At 32.6% G+C, this 24518-nt stretch overlaps 3 protein-coding genes across 3 annotated transcripts; 1 reads left to right on the top strand and 2 right to left on the bottom strand.

The window, feature by feature from the left end:
- Window positions 1-3747: 3747 nt before the first annotated feature.
- Window positions 3748-7279, bottom strand: LOC18048327 (protein lava lamp). Its single transcript, XM_006441038.2, has 3 exons — window positions 5649-7279; window positions 4615-5495; window positions 3748-4441 (listed from the first exon to the last, which is right to left on the bottom strand). Exons 1-3 carry the CDS (start codon window positions 6802-6804, stop codon window positions 4097-4099), a joined length of 2382 nt encoding a protein of 793 aa, XP_006441101.1. The 5' UTR covers window positions 6805-7279; the 3' UTR covers window positions 3748-4096.
- A 6393-nt stretch (window positions 7280-13672) lies between these two features.
- On the top strand, window positions 13673-17794 carry LOC18048326 (PP2A regulatory subunit TAP46). The gene is made up of 9 exons (XM_006441035.2): window positions 13673-13855; window positions 13944-14066; window positions 14510-14596; window positions 14721-14825; window positions 14956-15117; window positions 15375-15410; window positions 15498-15569; window positions 16392-16672; window positions 16972-17794. Exons 1-9 carry the CDS (start codon window positions 13760-13762, stop codon window positions 17222-17224), a joined length of 1215 nt encoding a protein of 404 aa, XP_006441098.1. The 5' UTR covers window positions 13673-13759; the 3' UTR covers window positions 17225-17794.
- A 1825-nt stretch (window positions 17795-19619) lies between these two features.
- On the bottom strand, window positions 19620-20846 carry LOC18048325 (phytolongin Phyl2.2). The gene has a single exon (XM_006441034.2). The coding sequence runs from the start codon at window positions 20534-20536 to the stop codon at window positions 19775-19777; it is 762 nt and encodes a 253-aa protein (XP_006441097.1). The 5' UTR covers window positions 20537-20846; the 3' UTR covers window positions 19620-19774.
- Window positions 20847-24518: the final 3672 nt, after the last annotated feature.

Genomic DNA, 24518 nt, shown 5'->3' with positions numbered 1-24518 from the left:
TTTAATGCTTTTGGAATCATAAAGATTATGAAGGACGAGGTTTGATTTATAAGAGAGAAGGGGAGGAAGGTGGTGAATGTGAAATGTGAGGACCAGGGGGTCAGTTTCATACAAATTAAAACGCTCCTGCCTGGCGCTTCTGCTTCACGAGAAAATGCAAAATTTTTAATTTCTTAATTATTACGAGTAAAATAAAAGTAAAAAAAAAATAAAAATAATTAGGAGCCAGGCCATGCACCAACGTTATTATTTCTTCTGGAAAGTCTTATTAAAAGAGAGCTTCAATCAACTTAATTTGTTTAGATTTTTATGAAGGATGGAAAAAAAAAAAAAGAAGAAGATTAATTAAGTAATTTAGTTGAGACGGTTAAGTTAATGCGACGATACGTAGTACGTACCAATGTCATGCCAAAAAATCTTGTAACTGCCAACCGTAGTAGTATATGTTAATTGGGTTATAATTAAGTTTTTCGAAGCCGGCATTTAGTTTTATTTTTTTATTTTTGTTTTAAGTTAATTGGTTTTGGTTCTAACGAAAGCGTGCTTAATTTTAGAAAGCAAAAAACAAATGCTTATGTGCATGTCATTTTGTGTTACACAATTAATATACATAATTAAAACAAATAAAAATGCGTAATTACGTTAAAAAAAAAACTTAATTCATTTTCGAACATCCTGGAGCTAAAATAAATGTCATGAAATCATCCAAAAGCAAAACGTCAAATGTGGAAATCTCCACAACAATAATGATAATACTAATTAACTAATTAAACAAACCTCGACATATAAATCATCAACTAATTAATCGTTCAAATCATTTCCATCAAACTGACATTCAATAAAGAAATGAAATGATAATATTACATCAACTATTTTTATTCTCGCTAAAAGATTTTAAAAGCAAAGAGGATAAAATACTTTGGCTATTTTTTTTTATAAAAAAAATAGAACCAAGTATAGGGGTGAGGATGAGGATTACAGCTAATCCTTGTCCCCTTCACGAATTAAAAGCGAGTATGAAAACATTATCCATTCCAATTCCCAATTTTCAGTATTTCTCATCTTTGATACCCAATCTTGATATGTTAGCTAATGGAAAAAAAAAAAAAAAACTAATAGAGGCTAAAGCTTTCTTTGGTATTGAGATGTTGTCGCTTAAAGATTACAGTTGCTGCAGAAAAAAAAATACAATTATAAAATAAAAGTTAAAATATGTAGTAGATATAATTATTAAATAATAATTTTGACAAAATTATAAAGATATAATGAACCAACTTAGCTTTCAAACTACAACAATTAGTATTTATCAAATACTTTAGTGTTATAACTTAAAAGTAACAACTAACCAATCTCGATTCCAAATAATGCCTAAATTAAAAAAAAAAAACTACTTTGAGGACTAAATTTTATTGAAAATAGACGAATTATTTAATAGTAAATGATAATTAATGGGGAAATATGAAAAAAAATGATTTAAAAGTCAAATTTATTTAAGGGTTAATTTCGGATTTTCATTTTAAAACCTCAATTTGCCCCACTTTTGTTAAGAAACCAAACTAATATCCATCAACTCACCTTATTTTTCTCTCATCTCGTGAATAAAACACTTTAGGTTTTTTAAAAGTAAAGAAATAAAAAGACAGTCAATTCACAATAGGGGTAATTCAAAATTTACCATTTGTTTAAAAATCATTTGTTTTGTATCATTATTAAAAAGTTTTAAACACTTAGCATTTGACTTTCACCGGAGTTATCTGTGTAAAGAGAAAAACTTATATGAGACAGTTTGAGACCTGTTAAAATATTACAATAATTAATAATCACGTATTAGGAGCCGCTGCTTTATCAAATTAACCCAAGTGATTCGGCATGCGATTTCAACAGGATGAGGCGCGATATGCGCTGGTCTGACGTAAGTTTCCCTCAGAACATGACTCATCATTTTAGTGAACTGACAGTTGCATGAGGGACTTAATTGTCTAAATATAAATTTGTCACCTCCACTCATTTTTCTTCAACCTTTTTTCAAAGCTCAAGGGACCTACATATAATTTACCAATAGAAGATGCCTTAACTTGCCAAATGGCATGTGGAACTGGAAAATGGTTGAGGTGACAGTTACATGAGGGACTTAATTGTCTAAATATATAATTTCTTAAAAAATTAGGATCTTTACAACTAAGATAACAAATTTATTTTCGAATCACTTATCTATTAACTTCCGTTATTACAGTGAAATTACTATATAGTTGAAATAATAAATTTTCTCTCTTGAAATAAGAGTTTCCGGATTCAAATTTTTTTTTTACATGAATGGGGAGGATATTAGGTTATTGTAAGCTTAAGAATAATAATAACAATAATATTATTATAATAACCTTAGTTAATGCATGTAATTATCTTATAATGCGTAAAACGGTCATTTACTTGCCAAACTCCTTTTATTTTGTGAAAATTGTCATATGATCACCTAACTTTTATAAAAGTTCAAATAAGCACCAAAGTTTCCTTTACGTATCAATAAATTTACATAAGCATATTAGCCCTTCTCAAAGTCAAAGGTTCCCTTGACCATTCTCATGATGTTAACCGTGATGCGTCTTTCTTAAGTATTCGAAGAATTTGCGTATTTTTAAACTTTCGCTAAAAGTTAATTACTTAATCTCCCCATATTTATAAATATAGAAAAATTAACAAATAAAACTTTGAGAAATCTGAAAGCTTCTGGTGGAAAGAGGGAAGGAAGCAATGAAGACGTTAAGCATTGAAGTGACTTATTAAGACTTGCAAGCCCACATCAGCCATGAACTTCACCCACAAACAGCTAGCCACTGCTTCCGCATGAACAGTGGCAGTGCCCTATTTTGTAATTTATCAGGTGCTTTCATTCGATATCCATGGCATTAAATTTCTGATCCCAACCCAACATGTGCTGCTTTGTGAAATAAGTTGATGAACTACCTCCCTTTTCTGGATATAATTTGATCCACAGAAAAATTACAAACGCAGCATGGCAGCAAGCTTCTATCAAGGGTCCCATTTGGGGAAAAGTCATAGATGGATCAAAACCAAATTCAATACATTTGGTGATTCGTCTATCAACCTAAAGACGTTGCACATTAAATTATCTGATATGCTTGTTGAGATGTCAATTACAGCCACAAATAATTGAGTTGAAGTTGCTGTTGAAGTTTGTGACGCAGAGAAAGTTGAATGCAAAAGCTTTCTTGAGTAATCTTCGGGTATTCAGCAGCATTCCAGCAAAGCATCAAATTCACTCGGACTTTTACATTTGGTAGAATCCACCGCTTCCTTATGGCTTGAGAGACAAGTTACCAGTTGACCTAAAACTTTTAAGTTAGCAAGGGCATAAGACAATAGCATTAAGCTCTCTGACAAGTGACACCTTATTCCCTCACCCATTATAACAAATATTACATCCATTTAGTGTACATTGACTCGACCGAAGTCTGCTTTTCAAAATAAATTTCGTCTATATTCCCAGTGATGATCAGATATGTTTCATAATTCCATTTTATTCCCCTTAAGCTGGAGCAAACTAGGAGATTCATAAGAACTTTTGTCCAATATCTGATCATGAAATTACATTTTGCTTTGCAGTTTCAAGCATATTTCATTAATCAAAGCAATTACCTCATTAACTTAATTTTCTACGATAGCAATTCGTCAAGGAAAGAGTTTTCTTTCCAAAGGCATTGATCAAAAAACAATTCGTACTCTCCCTCATTTTATCTTTCATTATTTTGTTTACTGCTTGGGTCACAATCTTATTCATTTCATTGTAACTAACAAAGACCATGTTGTGGACGGGAATTTACTTGCAAAGAGCTTATTAGCTCATTGTTTCTTGCTAACATTCGACCTAGAAGCAGAACTACTGGACAGAGTACTGGCCGAATTTCGATCTGCTCAACATATAGTTCAAGCCCGTGAGAGTGAGAAGGAAGATGTGATGTTGTACTCATGGGGCTTGCAGGTCTTCTAAGCGATGAATTCCGCAAGGCATTAGAGTCAATAGATTAATTTCCTATACAAAATTTACCATAAATGTCATCAGGAGTGGCAACTTTCACCGTTACCTCCTGAAGTGAATTATTCCCTCACAAGCCAGGGTCCCACCAAGATCTCCAATAATTCGAGCAATCCGAACTTCAAGACCTCTTTGAACTTCCTGAAAGAGAGTTGTTAGACTATCAGCAAAGCGCTTCTTGTCAAAGCAGGCAAACTTGTCAAGCTCTTCTGTGAACTCAACAAAACCAGAAGCAATCCTGGACTGTACTTCCATCAATTTCTGTCCTGTTGATACGATGTATCTCTGTAGCTGAAACGTCTCCTCGAGGAAATGCTCTAGTGTTTTAGTATCTCCCCTCCTCTTTGCGGTACTGGAATCTTCAGGACTTATTTCTGGACCAGTCTCATGCTGAAAACCGTACAAATTTCAAAAGACAAAGTTAGGAGCAGCTGTAAGTTTGGTTTCAAGATCTTGGCCCTGGTTAATTTGAAAATTTGTGGAAACACTTTTAACATTTGTCCAGATAAGTTTCTGCAGCAAAAACTTGTTACAAATTTCAAATAAGTAGGAAGAAGGCTTACCAATCGCTTGCAAATATCATCAATCTTCCCTTGGAGGGATTGGTACCTGCCAACTTGTTTATTCAGCAAAGATATCAACGATAGCAACCCCTTGATCCCATCATCATTGCTTTCTGTATCTTCTCCACTCTTTCCTGTAAACCTCTCAAGCATAAGAAGTTGTTGCTTCAGCCTTTTTAGCTTGTAAGAAACTCCAAGAGCATGAAGATCCATCCTCCATGGAGAATTGTTTCTATTGCTCGGGGACTGGCTTGACGATGCTACCTTTTCAACTGTGTCAACCTCCACCAGGCTCATCTTTTCCTCTTGAATAGGACTATCAACGGAAGCATCATTCTCTTTTTCAGGAGATTGGACTAACTTGACATTTTTGGACTCTTTACTAGATGGGGGTTTTTCTTCTATATCTATGCCTTTTCCTTGAGCCATTTCCACTGAACTTGTTTCTGTTTCTTTCTCCTTTTCCTTTGGTCTTCTCTTTACACTCTTGTCTTTGGACCAAATGGCATCATGGGTTAGTGCTGGATCATGTAGAGATGATGTTAAGATGTTGTTTTGGCAACTAAAAGATTTCAGTTGCGAAATGAATTGCTCTTTCAGAGAATGTAATTCTTCTTCTCGTTCAAATAATAAGGCTTCCAATTTCATATTGTCATGTCTGAGCTGTGATGTTTCGTGGTTCAGTCCTTCAACATGGGACTGCAGACGCTTTGATTCTATTTCCATGCTCAGCAACCGCCAACGGTAACCTTCTAATTTCTCATCTTTCATTCTCATTTGTTCTGCAAAAGCCTCTAGTTCTAAGTGATGTCTTTTCTCAATAACAGCTGCATACTTCTCTGCTTCCAATCGAACCCAGCCTTCCAACCTTTTTCCATCAGCTGTTGATGCAAGAATCAGAAGCAAATAAAGCATGAGAAAGACAATCTAGTATGATTGTATGATCATGACCTTAAGCATTAGGAGTTGGTTTCATAGGAAAAAGGTTATTATAAAGTAGAATATATGATACAGAAAATCAGGAATTTGCTCACCTTGTTCCTCATTTCCTTCTGCTGAGTAGTAATCAGAAAGGGGAGAAAAAACATCAGAGTCTTTTTTTAACTCAATGTGCTCACACTCAACAGTTGCTGATGATCTGGTCTTTCCTTTTGTACCAGAGGAAGCAGCTAATCTTGAATTGGCTTGGCTCACAAACATACTTCTCAATGAATGCCTCTCGTGTCTAGACTGCGATGCTGCCTTCCATCTTTCTGTTTCCAGTTCAGCTTGTCTCCTCTTAGCCTTTGAAATTTTCACCTCTTTTAGAAGCATTTGCTTCTCTGCTGTATCTGACTTGGATTTCCTCAACATCGCTGACAAAATCTTGTCTTTCTGGTCCAAATCCTTGCGCATCTTTACAATTTCCAGCGATAGTTTCTGAGCAAATGAGACAGACTCCTCCTTTTGCTCCAAGACTAAATCAAGCTCTTCTTTTCTAGCTTCCACCTGCCTATGTGCTCGACCCAACTCAGCCTCAAGTTGCCGTTGGTTTGATACAAGCTCAATAAAAGCAGTTTTGTGCTTCCGAATCTCATTAGAATGCTCTTGAGCTTCTTGCTTTGCATTTTCTCTCAATTCCTCCGCAATCTTTTCAGCAATTGAAATCTTTTCTTCTAACTCCTTCCTCTTCTGTTCATCTTCCTCCAATACTCTATCCTTAGACCGAACCAAAAGCTCCATATCCTTCAATTTTTCATTCAACTCAGAAATAGATTCATCCTTCTTTTTGTCCAGAATCCTCAGCTCATTAATTAGAGCTCCAATCTGTTGCCTTAGCTGTTTCCTTTCAGAGAACCAGCTCTGCTCTTGAGCTGCAAAGATACCAACAACCTTCTCATTTGCTTTGGCGTCTTCATGTCTTAGTTTCTTCAACTCTTCGATCTCCCTTTCAGCGGCATCAAGCTTTTGGCTAAGCTTACATTTCTCTCCATTCGCTCCGTCTCTCTGTACTCTCCATACCAGTAAGCCCAAAAGCTGGGCACTTCCTCGAAGCATTTTATCATGCAATTCAGACCATTTGTCATCTTTCGTCTCAGCTACTGACAACATCCTTAGAGCAAAGAAAGCACAAGAAACACCAAAATACATAGGATACAAGCTATCACTCTTCTCTTCAGAGGTAATCAAGCCACAAACCCCCTTCTCCATTTACCAAGATTTTCTTTCTTCTCCTATAACAAATTTCAAAATTCAGTTGAAAGAAGTGAAATTCTAAGCATTCTGGTCTTTGCTTGAGCAAATCATGCATATAAAGAGGAAACCGTTTTAATTATAGGAAGCATTAATTATCTAAAACTGAATCAGAGACAAAAATACCTGGTAGTCTATTGCAAATAATTGAAGTGCGGGTATAGAGCATGTCAATAATTGAGAAACAAATAGTACCAGTACAGTAAAATGAATATAAACCCAATGGCATTTTCAAGATCGTGTAAATATACAACAAAACTTACAGAAACAAACTTTTAAAGGCTTCTTCTCCAATTCAATACCAAAGCCACAAACATATGAGAAAACAGTTGAAGCTGAGAGAGAAAGCAGTACTGATTTTTGTTTAAAGATGTGAGGCCCCAGCTACACCCAACAGCAGAAAAATTGTACCATGTGGAGACATTTAACAAAAATGGCCAGAGCACTCAAAAAGAAAATAGAGACAATTTATAAAATGAAGGAGTAGCACTACATGCATCCCTCAAGTATTCTCTTGAAACTAAAAATGTTCCCTGGTTTTCAGTGAAAGCAGCCGACCCATTTAACCCCACTTGCTTAACTTTTCTTTTTCTGTGACAACTTTTTCAAATTCTTTAAAAACCTGTCCAAATTGAACTTAGTACACTAGATTCCTGGTGATTGGTACTTTGTTAAAATTACAAAACAAGAAAAAGAGTTGAAACAAATACACACACACACACACACACAAAATCAAATTGCAGTCCTCATAATATGTTATTATTTCCAGAGTGTCTTACCTGTATGAAAGCATATAGGGTATTAAATTATTCCCAAAAAAAATATTGATTCTTTTATCACTAAGATATGGACGCTTTTCTCTTTCTTTCTTGTTTTGCTTGTGAAATCAGAACAGTGTGAAAGAAATATAATGCTGGATTGATTAAACCTCTTACCAACTTCTAAAATATCAGTACGTATTCTAAAATTTCTCCTCACTAATTAGACATCTTTAATGGTATTCGAATAGAGTTTGGATATGTACTTGTATTAATTGTCCTTGTCACAGTGTTTATTTATAATAATGTTTGGGTAAAATTTAATTATTTATATATTTTTATTCAATAACTATCAATCACAAATTTTTGAAATATCGGTACAATAGTTAAATGAACACTGAATCTAAATTTATCAAAATGTAACACGTCTCCAGTGCGAACGTTCTTATTTTATAAAATGTATATTTAAACTGCAATTTATTTTAGAATATGAATGATGAGAAGGCTAAACTGAATCATTGATGCAAGAAAAATTCACGTAAAAATATCAAAAACCAGAGAAAAAAAAAAGAAAATAAATAAAGATTAAAGAATGATGAGCCATGTACCTGAAAATGGTCCAGTTAAGCTAAAAATGGAAAGGAGCATATTGTAAAAGTTGAAAGGGAAAAGAATGAAAAGCATCACTTTCAGATGATAGTCATGATAATGGAAGCACTTGAGAAGCCAGGTCTTTCATGGGACCAAAAGAAATATTGGCTTCTGCTCAAGCTGGTTGCTTCCTTGGCTTGAGACCTCTAAAGCTGGAACTTGTTCAACAAAGACTTGGCAAAATCCATTGCCTTTAATCTGTTTTTAACATAAAGTATAATAACATGGCCAGTGGCAAATTGGGAATGTCAATGAGTACCCACTATTTATTTGATTATTTCTATGATTTTAAGATCTGCCCTTGGAATCTGGACTTTGTGGTGCTGGATGTATTTGATTATATATATATATGTACTAATATCGCTCTCATGAGATGATTACTGAATTTGAGTGGACCAAAAAAATTAAAAAGATTAATAAACTAATTAAATTGGAGATTTGGAGTCATAATCAAATGTTTGCATGTGTGGTCGTGGAAATATTTTGGATCCCACCGTGGATTTACAATAAATGTTGAAGGCTCTGTTGATCCCACTGTCCCACATGGCATGACTTTGCAACATCTCATCTGGTTTATATTTGAAAGATTTACATGTTGGATCTTAACATTTACAGTTCCAAAATCTTCCGAATTGAAGTTATCGAAAAATATAGATGGTGTTTTTCTTTTTGGAAATTGTTTTTGTCCAAAATTCGTCTTTTTTTTTTAATTTAAATTTTTAAGTAGGGTGGGTAAAGTCTAAACAGTCTTTTATAGGTCTCTAACGCTCAATAATTTGTAAACAAGGCTGGTATTACTCATTTGCTTAATTGAATATTAATGTCAAAGGAACTAAATAGAAAATAACCTACATACCCTTAAAAAGAACTATAAATTAATCTAAAGTAAGTTCAAAGTACATTCTTCTATACTTCCAGCAGCAAAGAACGTTAGCTAAGTACATTCATATAGCTCTTTGGTCAGTTTAGGAATGCTGTAACTTTTAAAATAATTGTTGTTAGTTGTACTGTATAAATAACCGGCTGTGAAGAGAATCAGTTAAGTGTTTGGTAAATTTTATTTTTAGAAATACTGTGAGTTTTGAAAGCAATTATGGATGTTTGATAAATTTTACTGTTAAACTGCTGAGAGAAAATAAATGACTAAAATGTATATAATGTAAGACAAAATTTATTTATACATATAAAAATATGTACATATTATATTTTTTTATTGGGTATTATAATAATTTTTACTAAAAATAAAACTTATAATATGTTTTTTTATTTTTTATCTTAAATCAATTGATAATTAAATTTATAATATAGTGAAACAAATTTAATAATAATTCGACCAACAAATTGATATTAATTAATTTATATTGATAAATTATTATAAAAATTTATTAAAATATTGATTTTGTTTCTAATTTGAATAAGGATAATTATGTGTTTGGGTAATAATTTTAAAGATGTTTATGGAATTGTAATAAATGATAAAATTGATTCTCAAAATCAGAATCTAAAAGATACTCTTTCCCTGCTTTTCAAAATCAACTGCAAGAGAGACTGATTTTGAGAAAAGTGATTTTGATTTTTTTTTTTACCAAACACTAAAATTAATTTTTAGATTTTCAAAATCACTTTTAAGCATTTCAAAAGCAATCTCAAACGGGTCCTTAACCTCTTACTATCTAACCATATAATACAGTTATATTTTTAATTACCGTACACTCCACTCCAAATTAAACATAATCTATTGGATTTGAATATTTAACCTCTCACTTACACAATAAAAAAACCAGCCAATTAAGTTATCTTTTGAAGATAGTTAAATGAAATCTAAAAATGAAAAAAGCAAAAAGACAATTACAATTTGATTCTTAGTTGTCATTAGAGATGGCCAACAAGCCGCCCATCAAAGGAAGGGCCATGAGGGCCCGTGGGTCAACATAGCATGACTCATCAAATGCTTCTTGTTATATTATGCCTAATTTTTTTACTTAGGCTTGACTTGGCACACTTGCCTAGCCCACGTCTGTTTTAGGCCATGAAGTATAAAAAAGCAAGACAATTTTTTTTTTAATCTTTTTAAGAGGGTGCATCAATCTTTGGCGTGCTTTTTTCAAGTTCATATATTTTTTTTGGATTCATGTGTCTTTAGTCAAATTCAATAGAATCAAAAGTTTAAAACTCAAGTTTATATTCAATAATAATAAACCAATAATAGTAAGTTAATGTAATACTAACTACTACGTTAGATCTTATAATATTAGAATTTTTTTTAATACTTAACAACAACAACATGAACAATAATAATAAATTTTTCTAAAGGGTTAACTTAATTGCTAACTTAAGCTTATATAGAGTTGTAAATTATAATCCATAATAACATTAATGCATACATTTATAAAATTATGATATTTATAATTTTATTTATTAAAATCATAATATCATTTGTTTACTTAATAAATGATAAACATAAAACAATTAGAGTATTTTTTTTAAACTAAGAATTAAATGAACTTAAAAGAATTATGCTAATAAAATACATTAAAAGATTCATTTTCAAGTTATTTGTACAATTATAAAATTATAAGTTTACTTTCATTAAAAAGTTTTACTTTAATATACCTAGGCCTATGTGCTACACATGGCTTACAAGCCAAGTGTTAATCTATTAGTAAAACATGTTTATTGCGGGCCTTTACTTGTGCCGTACTTTAAACAATCTCTAATAATGCTATGTTTTTAAGGCCATGTGCCTAAAATGCTCAATCCAGCCTAACTTGCTTACATCTCGTGTCGTTTTACTTGTCCTACCAAAATGTGCTCGTGTTGTGCTATACTATACAGACACATGTTGTGCCCATGTCGTGTGATGTGCCGCCCAGCTCATTGTTATCAATGGAGGATGTGGACTCTTTGTGTAATCTCTAAACTCAAATTAGACGGTTGTTGCCTTAGGTGTTATTATCTCTTAGAGCAAAGAACAAGGTCGGTGGTGTCGGCCTATAATCGATGATCGCTCTTAGACACCTAAGACAATGAAGTCACTATTAAAGGACTACAAAGATGAAATAAGATAAACATTTGATGTGATGTGTAATGAAACAATGTTTAGAGAGATAACTTGTTTCTAGGAGCTTAATGAAAGAAGAAAAATTATCACACACTTTCAAAAGATGCAAAAGCATCATGTTAATATGTCATCATCATATTTGGTATACTTATTGGGAGGAATTAGGGTTTAACAATTTTAACCTAAATAGTCATATTAACTCAGATTTTGATTAAATCAAACTCTATTTTTCTAATAATATGAGTTTATCATTTTATTCTCACTAGTTCTTCAAGTTCAAGATTTATGTGTACGATGACAAGATCAAGTGTTCATAATAATGGTTCATTAAGAGAAAACTCAAATTTAAAAAGAAAATAGCTTAGGTGACATGCTTTTTTAAAAACTAATTTCTTGTAAAGATAGTTAGTCTGAGTTTATGAATGCTTAACAAATTTGATTTGAGCTGAAATGTTTTTTAATCTTTATATTTACCAATGTTCTTAAACTTTTTTTATTACACAATAGTTTAGTGAAAATGTTTTTTAAAAAAATGTTTAAGGAAAACAGATACTCAAATTCATTTATCAATAGTAATTTTCTTAACTTTATATGGACTTATTTGCCAAATTTTTAAAAGCGACAGAGAGTTATTTGTACGATTTTCAAAATATACCTGGACTGATCTGAATAAGTTTTAACTTTTTGGATTAAAACTGTAGTTACATAAAATTGTGAGGTCAAACATAATGTCTAAAAGTATCTGGCTCACCGATTATTTTAGCCTTGAGCAACCCAACAGCAAGCCACTTCTGAGACAAAATATATGCTTAACTAGTTGTACATAACCGACTGACTAATGCATCAATAAAATATTCACGTAATTTTAATCTTTAAATATTTATTTACTTATTTATATAGTAAATAAAAAAATAATTTTTTTAAAATTTTTTTTTTAAATAAAAATAAATTTATATTATTTTAATTAAATTTTTTTACCAAATTTTCTAATTGTTGAATAATGTAGTTATTGTACATCGTTCTTTCCAATAATAATGATGTAATAAGAGAAGTGAAATCTCATTTTCAGAATTTTTTATTATGCTTTGACTATATGCAAATTCAAATGTATTTTTTTAACAAGTTATCTAACTAATCAACCAACTTAAGATATAAAGTGGTTGGCTAATTGAATATGATTGTTATAGCAAAGTCTTAAATTTAAGAATGGCAAAATCATTTAAGGTTTAGGACTTTTTGGGGCCCCACCCTAATAGGGATACATTGTAATGAGTTTTTGGAAATGGGGTGGAGAATAAAAAAAATAATTCCTAAATTCTTAATATAATGAGATTTGATTTTATACTCTACACCTCACCCTACTCCAAACATTGACAACCAATATGTTTGAGATGTTTTTCTATTTTTAATAATTCATATACTTTACAAATGCTAGTGATAGTTTCATTTGAGTCATTTGAATTTTTATTCCATCAAAATTATATATAAAATATAATATAAAATACGCAATGAGAAAATGGAAATGGAATTAGTTCACATGAAAAATAGGATGAGGATGGGAGCTAAATAGTAAATTCTACGTGGGGGTGGGGAATGAGGAGGTCCACCCACCCCACGCCTGTGCTTAGTAGACATAACTCTTTATCTAGCCTATACTTTTAATATTTATTAACTTTTATTTGATATTTTTTACATTCATATCAATAGAAATCATAGACTAATTGTATCCCAAAAATTTCTTATGCCATTTGGAACCATATAAGTTTCTTTTTATTTAATTTTAATAATATTTTGTTATTTTCTTTGAATGTTCAAAACTTCTATGACACTTAATTATAGCTTATTATAACATTTTCACTCAGAATTTCTTTAATGTCTTTATATTGAATAATATTATATGTACTAAAAATAATATAAAATTAAATACAAAAAGTACAAAAGACAAAAATAATTTTAATCTTATAATATACTACTTTTGTCTGCAGTTAATTTTTATCTTTTTAATCTTTAAGTGATAGCGTGCTATTATTTATACTATTGTTTTCACACAAAATACAATTGATTTAAATTTATTGTTCTTCAATTAACTTATGTTGGGTTTGATAGTTAGTTTTATTTTATTTTTATTTTTAATTTTCAAAATACAATACCCAAAAGCAAACATTTTCATTTCATAAAATAGTTTAAAAAACGCGCCAGACCTTTCTAGAGTCAAGTTGCCTTGCTGTCATTCTATTCCAACGGTCAAGAGTGCTTGGTCCCACGTTAAGCGCTTACGTGGCAAAGATTTGCAATCCTGGCTTGTCCTCAATAATCTATATAAGTCTCTTTTCCGCCTGATCGTTCTTTCCCGAAACTTTTCTTCTTATTGCAAGTCTGCCCCTGAACGTTTCAAATATTTCCAAATTCACAACTGAAATCTAGGGTTTTGATACGGTGACCGATGGGTGAGGTATCAAGGGAGGAGCTGCCACTGCCTTCGCTCTTTGAACGAGGACGAAAGATCCACCAGATAGCTACGGAATCCGGTTGCGATCCGGTACTGTTGTGCGCGCAGCATTTGATTTGGTTGCCTTAGAATTTTAATCTTTGAATTTAAAAATATGATTGTGTTGGATTGATTTTAGGATGCTGTGAGGAAAGGATGTGAGGTTTTGGAGAAGTGCGAGGATATGGTCGGTAAGCTAGGATTGTTCTCATCGAATGAGACCAAAGATGATATCAGCACCGCCAATCTCAAGTATATTCTGGTAATTTATTGTTTAATGTTTGTAATTAGTGCTCTGTTTGGATGCTTAGAGAGTTGGAAATGGAAGTGGGGTTTACTTATTCGTTTTAAGCATGTTAATATTAAGGAAAAGAATGAGTTTTGTATGAAAAATTAGAATTTGGTATGTGTGGCAAATGATGCGGCACACAATGATGGCTGCTACTTACCAAAATCCGATGCCCGGCATCTATCTCATGCATAACAGTTTCTAATGGGTGTTGTATCAGTTACGATATTAGCTTTGTAAGCTTAGTGTTATTGCCAAGTAAAAGTGGGGTCAGTGAATGATCACTAATAATATGATCACATTATGATTTTGTTATGTTGAAAATTATGGTCTTGGTTTAAATGGTTGTGGCTGGTGTGATTGTGGAAAGGATTCAAGTTGTTTGTGGCAGTTTCTAATGATTCCTTTTTGTACAGGTGCCGTATTTTCTTGGCGAGCTGATTGAAAAAATTGCACAGGATGATAGGTTACAGATTCTTAAAGCTTCCCAGGCTAAATTGAAGGTAAATGACGTTCACTGATCTGAGGTGTGATTGGAGTTTTTACTTTAATCAACTTAGCAATTTGGGCATGATTGCTCTTTGTGGTTGTTTGTGTCCAGATTTATTGAAAGGTTGTGTTTTGTAGGAGTTTATTTCATTTTGTGAGATAATGGAACTTGTACCAGAAGAGGAGTTGGAAGCCGTTGCACAAGCCAAGCCAACTGCTTTCGCAGATCAAAGGGCCCGGAAGGTAGCTTTCATTCAGACTTTTTGACTTTTATCCTTCCTGATTCTGTTGTTAGCCCTTATTTCATTGTGCAAATTCATATGGCGTACGACATAGTTGTATGGCTGCTTACTAGATTTGTGCATGCATCCAGATTGCTCGGTTCAAACGTCAAAGAGCAGCAGAATCAAAACTTCAGGAAATAAAGGAGCGGAAGGAGAGGCGTGGGCGTTCGACTAGAGCAGCCGCTCCATCTGCTCCTGTTGAGGCTGGAGAGGAAGATGTGTTGGATGACGATGGAGAAGAAGAAAGGGAGGTTAGTTGTCATTTAATTTGAGGGCATGGAAGGCAATTTGCAAACGCTTTCCAAGCATATTCCTATCAGTGTACCCAGCATATGCTAAATGTTAAGACTGATATTGTAGGTTTCCTAAAGTAAATGAAGTTCAAATATGCCTATTACATGTCAAAACCAAAATTCTTATTTAGTTAGTTTCATTTTTTTAACATTGTTAAAGTTTGTGATTTCATGGGATCTGTGAATCTCATTCTTTCCTTTTCAAAACATTTCAGGCTTGGCTTACCACCATCTCATTGGCTGTTTGCAAGGTTTGTCTTATGTTTTGATACGATTTTCCGTTTGCAAGCTTCTGAAAATTGCCATTGAAGATAATACTTTCATTTTCTATACTAAAGGCTCTTGATCTGCTAGAGATGCTGAAGAAAGAGGAAGATATGCTTTCTGCTGTAAAAGAAAGACAATTAAAGGTATTATTAATACGGTCAATAAATGAGATGTTTGTTTACTATTTATTGTTTCTCCTGAGGTTTGCATTTCTCAGACCTGTTGGTTTTCACTGCTCTTTCTTAACTGATTACTCTGAAGCACATCCATTAGAAGAAATAATAATATTGAATTTTTAAACTTTTGTAATCTGAAAAAAAGTACTGGAAGATGTGAAATTTACAATGTCTATATCCATTGTTGTATGTTAATCTCAAGGTATTTATTGATAATTTTATAGATTAATCCCCAGTTTTTCTGTGACATCCACTTGGTAAATTGAGATTTCCTTAAACTTCAATTATTAATAAGCATTTGCTCGTTGTCCTTTATGTTCCCATCTTTTATCTTCTCAATACAGCCTGTGCTAATCTTAAATTGACCGTTAGGAAACTCTTACAGTGAACGTTTAATGGCTCATCCCTTTTGCGAATTCATTGCTATTTAGAGATTTGTGATTGGTCTTTTTTTTGGCATTGTACCATAAAATGCATAGAAATTTTTTTGGAGGACAGTAATTTTTTAATATGCCATGTCTTTGGTCCGGTGTGCTAATTTTAATATCAGTTTGCAAGATATTCGTTACTTCCGAGTGGTAAGCTACTTTATTGGTATAGAAATGTGCTTTGAATTATCTTGCCATTTGGCTCATGTGGAATTTGATAAAGGTGGATTAAAATTGTAGTCAAGCATGTGAAGTTCACAGTTGAAATGGTTACTTTTGTTGTGCCCCATAATTGACTGTGCTCTGTGCATGTCAATTACTAAGAATATAAATTGAGTGATCTGTTTCCTTGTCTTTTCAGGGAGGTGAGGAGGAATTTTCTGAGGTTGTCCTTGATGAGCGCTCCAAAAAAGCTGAATCTTGGCATCGTGATGCTGCTATTCGAGCTCAATACACAAAACCAGCACAGCCCATCACATGTGCTACTTTTGCACAGGATGTTCTAGAAGGAAGAGCCAAAGTCTCACAAGCACATGAGCACAAACACCAGCCAATGATATTTGGACCAGCAAGTCTTGTGGGTGGAGGCCTGACAAGTGAGAGGGAAAGGTTGGCAGCGCAGGTCTTCCAACCTATGCATAGGTATTTCTGCTTGTCAGACAACATAGAATGTTTTTTAAGGGATTTATTATTTGACTTTTTTTTTTGGTCGGGGGTTATGAACAAGAGGAAGGTGGTTTTACTTATTACAGCTCGTATGCCTTAAATATATTTCACTTATTGGAGCTCTTATGTCTTATGTCTTGGTTTTACTTATTGGAGTTCTTGTGCCTTAAATATATTTTATTAGAGTTCTTATGTCTTAAAATATTTATTATGTTATGCTTATATTGGTATCTGGTCATTTTCAAGTAAAGCTAACTAGAAATGTTCTATGGTAGGTTGCCGACCATGAGTATAGAGGAGGCTGGGCTGAAGGAGATGGAAATGATGAATAAATGGCAGGAGAGGAATGTTAAACTCATGGAAGAAGCCAATTCTGCTTGGTACAAGGACAATAGGAAATTGGGAACAAGTGAAAACGACAATGAAGATGATGATGATGATGCTGTACAGAAGGCAAGAGCATTTGATGACTGGAAAGATGATAATCCTCGGGGAGCTGGCAATAAGAAACTAACCCCATGTGGCTAAAAGATGCAAATTACTTTCAATATGTTACATGTATTCTCCTAAGCATGGAATAACTGTTGTAGTTTTGTATTTATAGATATTTAAGTATATTGGTTGCTGGTTTAATATGAAACTTTCATCGCACATAATGTATTTAAATGAATACGAGGATTAGAATATTTTGTTTCTGTGTAGATTTTGGCAAGATGTGTTGTGTTCCGACTCAGCTGTTGCATGATGCAATGCAATCATCTGGATCTGGATCTGGGAACATGATACAAACCTTGGAAAGGTTTGTAAGTATTGTTTTTAGTTTCCCATACATTCACTAGAAGTAGAATTCTGCAGTTTCTTGGATCTTCAACCAAGCTTCCAAGTTGGTTTCAGGGGTTTCAACAATCGAGAAGGGGCAACTTGGCTCCTTTGCAATGAGGGCGGGTATCTCCTCTGGAGCAGATTTCTGGGTTGTTCTATGTGGCTCTACTCGTTGTAATGTATTGGTAGATAGTAAAAATTTCAAAAATTTGATTTCTGACTTGAGCATTACAGGATGTTTCCATTACTCATGAAAAATATTACTGTATAATGGCATTTTTACTGGTCAAGAAAGCCATGTCAAAATGTATGGCCATTTGAATACTGTTAGTTTATAACCATAAATCTGCAGAGTGCTGTGACAATTTAGTTTCCAGCTGTCAACTTCACAGAGTTCAAATGTTTAGATACAATTCTGCAAGATATCGTATCCAGCTTTCAGAGATCAGCTGTTGTAATCAAGTGTGAAGCTGCAGCAATCTCTCTTTTTTTTCTCAGAAGCTTGCAGCAATCTTTTTACAGAAAAGCACAAGGCTTCAAGAGACGTCATAAAACTTGTCACTATTACATTCTTTCCCATTCGAAGAGGGCAAGATCCTGCTCTACCCAATCAATAATTTCAACATGCATAAAAGATCGATATGCTCATTCGCGATATGTTAAAAGGATAAATTGCTCATCACGCAACGAGGACCAATATTCAAAAACCAATCGTTCTAGCAAAGAATGCATTGGCGTATCATTTATTTCCATGCTCTCTGTAAGATGTTAATATTAGAATTTTCACCTGCATCAGCACGTTGTTAATTCTGTTCGAAAGAGCAAAAGTAACCTTCACACGCACAAGCCACAATACTGGAATAATAAAGAGTGATACCCCATACATTCTATATGAACTCTACCCCCACAACTGATGCCGGATGGGTCAGTGTACTATCACTGCCACATGTCTAACATTTTCGAAAATAAAGGAAACCAAATATCATGAGACATATAGTTAGTAATATAATACTGTCAATTGTATGACTAGAGTTCGAACATGAGTTTGTAATACCTAGCATTATTGAATAATAGAACCCCTTGCTTGCATCATAAGTGTAGAAGGATATATAATCATAAAACTTAAGAGTTCTGTCAATGCATAACTAGTAGTCGCACCTAATGATTGAATATTCCAGACTTTTAAGTATCTACATAGGGCTTTATAAATAACAAATAAAACTTTAGATGAGAGATTTTAATCTGACTTTGATGGCAGAGCTCAATATGGTATCTGAAATCACACATAAACACAAAGGATTTTCTGTCTCATAAGCTTAACAATCAAACAGTTTTTGTCCTATACCTTAACAATCAGTCACCACCGATCAAAAAACAGTAACAACAATTTAAATATATGAAACCTTCATTGCACTCAAATAAAACCTTCTTGCTTTGCTGTTCCAAGAGTCTCCGCTAGTTGAACCCCATCCAGTAGACTCCCTGTTTCGCTCATCCCCCTCCTCAGTTGTTTGATTGGGATACTACTACCTAGGTTCCTAAACTTGGAATGGATGGTGGAGCATAGGTGGCAAGCAGTTATATGGATACGGTGCTTGGACTGATTACAAAAGAGTGAAAGATGAGAAAGGAAATACAGAAGGGAAGAGGAGGAATTTATCACAGTTTTTTATCATCCCCTACCAAAGGTGGTTGACCATCATTATATCAATGCCACACCATAAGAATTATGAAGAACAATATTAAATCAACATTGCAACAGAAAATATCTACATAACTATGCTATGCCGACCTATAATATCTAACTTAGCCCTGTTTCATCATTTCTCATCCGTAAACCTCCAATAAAACTAAATTGACAAAGTATCATTAAAATATTTGACCAATTCATAATCATGCAACAAAGAAACATAGAAGACCATGCCTGCATAGGTTTTACCTGTAGCCAATAGATACACACAGTTTAGTCCATTACAAGTAACTATGCAAGTCAAGAACTGTAAAAGAAGCGCTACTTGACTTGCCTGACATAACACAGCAAATCATTGATTAAAGAAACTAAGAATATTACCAGTAGAAGCCGAATACACACCGCAAGAACTCATGAACAACATTTACTCTTAGCAATATCATAACAAATATATTCCTCTCATCACCATGCATTCTTTTTTTGTTACAGATGTAGAATCCTCAATCAAGTAGAAAGTAAATCACCCATTTACAACAAGAAGAACCCATAAAAGAAAAAAAACAAACTCAACCATTGATGCACCGGAAACCCCTGCAAACCCACAACCAAATCCCAAATAGCACGGCACATACAAACAAGTCCAGCCCCAAAACAATCCAAACATGTTTTTTCCAAATCTGCTTTGCCTTCTGTCGATGATCACCCGAATACAGTGCATTCTTTTGCACTGTCACATCATCACAGACATCGACCTTCTTCTCCTCATTAACATCACTAAATTCCCGACTCATAGCCTCGCTCTCGCCATTCGATCTCTTCTTTTTCTTCAGCCCTTTACACGGCTCCCCAAGCAACGGAGCCAGCACCGTCCTCCTGCTTTTAGATGAATCAACACTGGAACTGCGACCATCTTTTGACCCACTCCTTGAAGAACTCGAGAAACCCAAATCCAAACCCATTATTTCACAGAAAACCGCATCGAAATGAGCTTGAAAGCAGTGATTGCTGACATTATCAAAATTCAAGATCGACCTAGTTTCAAAAATCTCCTCAAAAGCAGACTTAACCCGATTCAGGAACCAAAACGACTCTCCTTTGTGAAGATCTTCATCATGGATGACAAAATAGGTAAGAGGGCCATTGATTAAAAAGGCATAAGTTCTTTTGCAAACTGTATGGGAGAACATTAAATGATGTCGTGGGGTCTTATCAATGCATTCTTGGGCTAAAGTTTCTGATATCGTAGGCTCTTTTGATGAAAATTCCCCAAGAATTATTGACCCTTTTGCAAAACATGCATAAAAAACCAAACCAGGATTCGAAATCATCGATTTATGCTTTACAATAAAGAAAATCAAACAATTAAAGGGTTAATGTCATACATTCAAAACTCCGCAAAGAATCATATACAACATCAAAATTGTAAAAAACTTGATAAGTTTGTCAATGGATTTTGATTCAAGAAAAAACACATACATAACCTTTGCAAAAGAAAAAAGAAGAAATAAAAAAAGAAGCTTTTTTTATATTTTTTTTTCCAAATTTTCTCTCAATCATGGTATTTTTTCCATTTTCCTCATATTCAGAATTGAGATTCCAAAGCCGGATCTGTTGCAAGAACGGGAAAGAATAACCGCTCTCTACGAACTTGCCCTTCCAGGCAATTTGTTATTATAGTTTGGGATAATAACATTGAGCTCCTTACTGTTCTAACGTTTTTACAAATAATAGCTTACTATTTTCATTTGTATCCAAGAGAGGCATAAGCGGAAAGCGGCCCCATTGAAATGACCTGAATATCCTCGTGGTGCGCGTTGATTACCGTTAAGCAATTTGGTCATTTCAATAGGGTCAGGGATCTACTCTTGCTGATAATGATTGCTTCTTTTGTTTTTTTTTTTTGAAAGGATAATGATTGCTTCTTTAGTTCGCTTCCAAAGCGTTTAACGTGGGGAGAATCCATCGGGGTGATCTCTGAGTTCTGTGTTAGTGATATTACGTTAATGCCCTTATATTTTATATGATTTTGTCTGTTTTTGTATGAAGTGCTAACTGCTAAGTGCTAACGTGTAGTCTGATTATTATGTATGATTTTGACTTTTCGGTCTTGGGATAATTTTCACACGGTAGCCCCATATTTGCTTAAATTTGAAAAAAGCTCCACAGATATTAATGAAAATATCATGAAACACCTCAAATGTTTCTAAAACACCGTTAAGAAAAAGGGCAAAACTATGTTGCTACTTGCCGCCGGGGTGAGCAACCCTCCCCTTTGGCTTTTTATTTTGAGTTAATTACACATTTACCTGTAATTCTTGTTTTGTTGTGAAATTACAAATAAATAAGATATTTTTAAAGTTTGGCTTATTAGCTACCGTTATGTTAATTTTTTAGACTTAAACAAAAGAGTGAGGCTATTTTCTTTTTCTTTTTTAATTATTAAATCACACTCCCATCATCAAAGTTAAAAAAATAAAAATAAAAATTTACTCTATAGACCTATCTAAATGTTAAATATATATTTACTAAAATAATTTTTTATTCTTACTAAATAAATTAATTAAATCCATATATAAAAATTAATTAAATTATTTACTTGCCCAATTGTTTCATTTCCATATCTCTAACAATTAGCAATTGGAATCTATCACTGACCCAAAGTTATTGAAATAAGATGTGAAAAGAATTATGAAATAAGTGTGGAGCATAAAATGACTTTACCTTTAAATATTAAAAAACTTATAGACTTAGGTGGCGTTTGTTTTTTTGTCTGAAATCTAAATAGACCTGAATTAATCTGAATTCTGAATAAATCTGAATATCTGAATCTGAATAATATGTTTATTTTTTTGTCTGAATCTCGAAAAATAAGTATTAAGTTGTTTGTTTTTTTTAACTTAAAAAGCTGAAAATATGTACTTTTACATTTGTATCCTTATTAAATTTGAATGTCAAATAAATAATAAATTAAATACCACGATATTTTAACATTTATAAGTAAAACTATATTCAAGTGAATACATAATTTTTTAGAATTTTAATATATAAAATACCATAAATTTTAAATTTTATCGTATATAATATAAGAAAGAAAAAATAGGGATATTTTTATATGGGGTAAATGTCTATGTGTGAGTTTTGGGATAGACATGAAAAATAAATTATAAAACAGGGATATTTTTGACATTAGCAAGTAATTGACTTAATTCAGATTTCTCCATAAAGTAAAAAGCTAAAAAAATTGACTTATTTTATTAAGTCAAAATTATCTAAAAAGTCTCATTAAGTTATAAAAACAAACACCTCTAATTAACTTAATTAATTAAATTAAGTCACTTTAAGTCATTAAGTTAAAAAACAAACACCACCTTACTCATCAGGTTCTATGTGTAGGAATCAAATAAATTACTTTTTTATTTTTACCCATTTTTGACACCTTCTTTCAAAAAACACATTACTAATAATATTTGTAAATCAATATGTTTCTATTACATATTCAAATTATTGATTGTATATTATTATAAAACAGAAAGAATATTAACTATAAATTAAGAAAATAAAATTAAATTCATACTCACATTTATCATACAATAGGGTCTGTAATTAATATATAGGTTTACAATGTATTAAATTAATTACTTAATGAGAAACAATATCACTATGAATGTATTAACACAAATGTAAGAATAAGTCATTTTAATGGTGAAATTAACTAGATCAATAGACTTAAGTGTAAAAATATAAAAATATGATAGACTTACGTGTCAAAATTTTAATCTTTTTGCTTTTTTAATTTTGTAGCAAGTGTCGGGGACTATAACAAGTGTTGGTGACTATAATATTAAGGGAGCTGCTACCTTACGTTAAACGTAAGGTACATCTTTCTCTACAGCAATGAGTCCCATTAGGACTCACTTTTCAACTGTGTGAGAGGATTGTATCTTACGTTAAACGTAAGGTAGGCAAACCCTAATATTAATAGCCCGACAGAAACATCTTAGAACTATTTTTGGGCTAGATCTTAATAGTGAAGGATTAGAAAAGACGAAAAAAAAATGGTTGTTTGTTACCCATGCGGCAACATAACTGGACATGAGAGCACAAATAATAAAAATTTTATGCAAAGAGAAAAACATAAACTTCAACTAAAAACATTAAGTGGAGGTAGTCTTCCTTATTTAGTAAGTATAATTGGAGTAAACATTCCTCAAATATTATGTGAACCTCGACAAATGCATTGGAGGGTATTTTCTTTCTTAATTATAATATATAATTGAATGAATGTAATCTTCTTCCTTACCAAGTATGAGTGTAGTAGATATCTCTCGAATATTAGTGAGAATTAAAAATTTAGGTAATGCTTCATAAGAATATAATAAAACTAGTTCTAGTAATAGTCAATTTGTAAATATCAATTATAATTTCATGTAATATGAATTGTAGTATGAGTAATAATCTCATGTAATCAAAATAAAATAAAACATAAGACATAAACAATAGCAAATGAATGTCAATTTACTCATTTAATTGAAAAAAATAAAATAAACCAGCACCGATACATCAATGTATTTCAACACTCTGTTTGTGCTCTCTCTCTCTCTCTCTCTCTCTCTCTCAATCTTATAATGTGAAAGATTTAGGCCCTTGAAATTTTATAGAATTTACTAATATTCACTTTAATGCATATTTTTATCAACATCTCTAATGAGATGTTGATTTATCCATTTTATTTATATTTAATAAATATTTAATTTGTAAATATTGACTTTTTTTTAATCCTCACCAACCATTTATAGAAGCACTCAATTGAAAATCTATATATGCTTAAGAAAAAAGAACATTGTTTTTTACAATATTTTCTAAATCTCCTTCACAATAGTTCCAATATGCAGAAACGTGACAAATTGTATAAACTTCTTTAACTTTATTGTCACAACAGTCATAATCAAACTTTAGGACTTGCATTAAAAAAAAAAAAATTCTCTAAGTCTGCAAATTGATCCCTTTCTTCTCATTCAAACATGCAATACCAAAACTCAACTCAAGAGCACACTTTCTCATTACTTTGAAATTAAGCTCAATGTTGTCCGCATGGCAATTCCTAGCATTTAGGAAACATGAGTACATCCAAAAATTCATTAATGATGCTATTATAGGGCACATGGAAAATTCAAAAATAATTAAGATTCTTTTCTTATCTGCATGAAACCCACTTCATTATTCTTTTCCATTGATCATGCAACAAGAGATGCTCATAAGATCACACTCTTAACCTTAAATACAAAAACAAAATCCCAAAAAACAACACCA

This window comes from Citrus clementina, unplaced genomic scaffold (genome assembly GCF_000493195.1).
Source record: "Citrus clementina cultivar Clemenules unplaced genomic scaffold, Citrus_clementina_v1.0 scaffold_3, whole genome shotgun sequence".
Lineage (NCBI taxonomy): Eukaryota > Viridiplantae > Streptophyta > Magnoliopsida > Sapindales > Rutaceae > Citrus > Citrus x clementina.
Note: the sequence above shows the minus strand (reverse complement) of the source record. Positions and strands in the feature narration are given on the sequence as shown.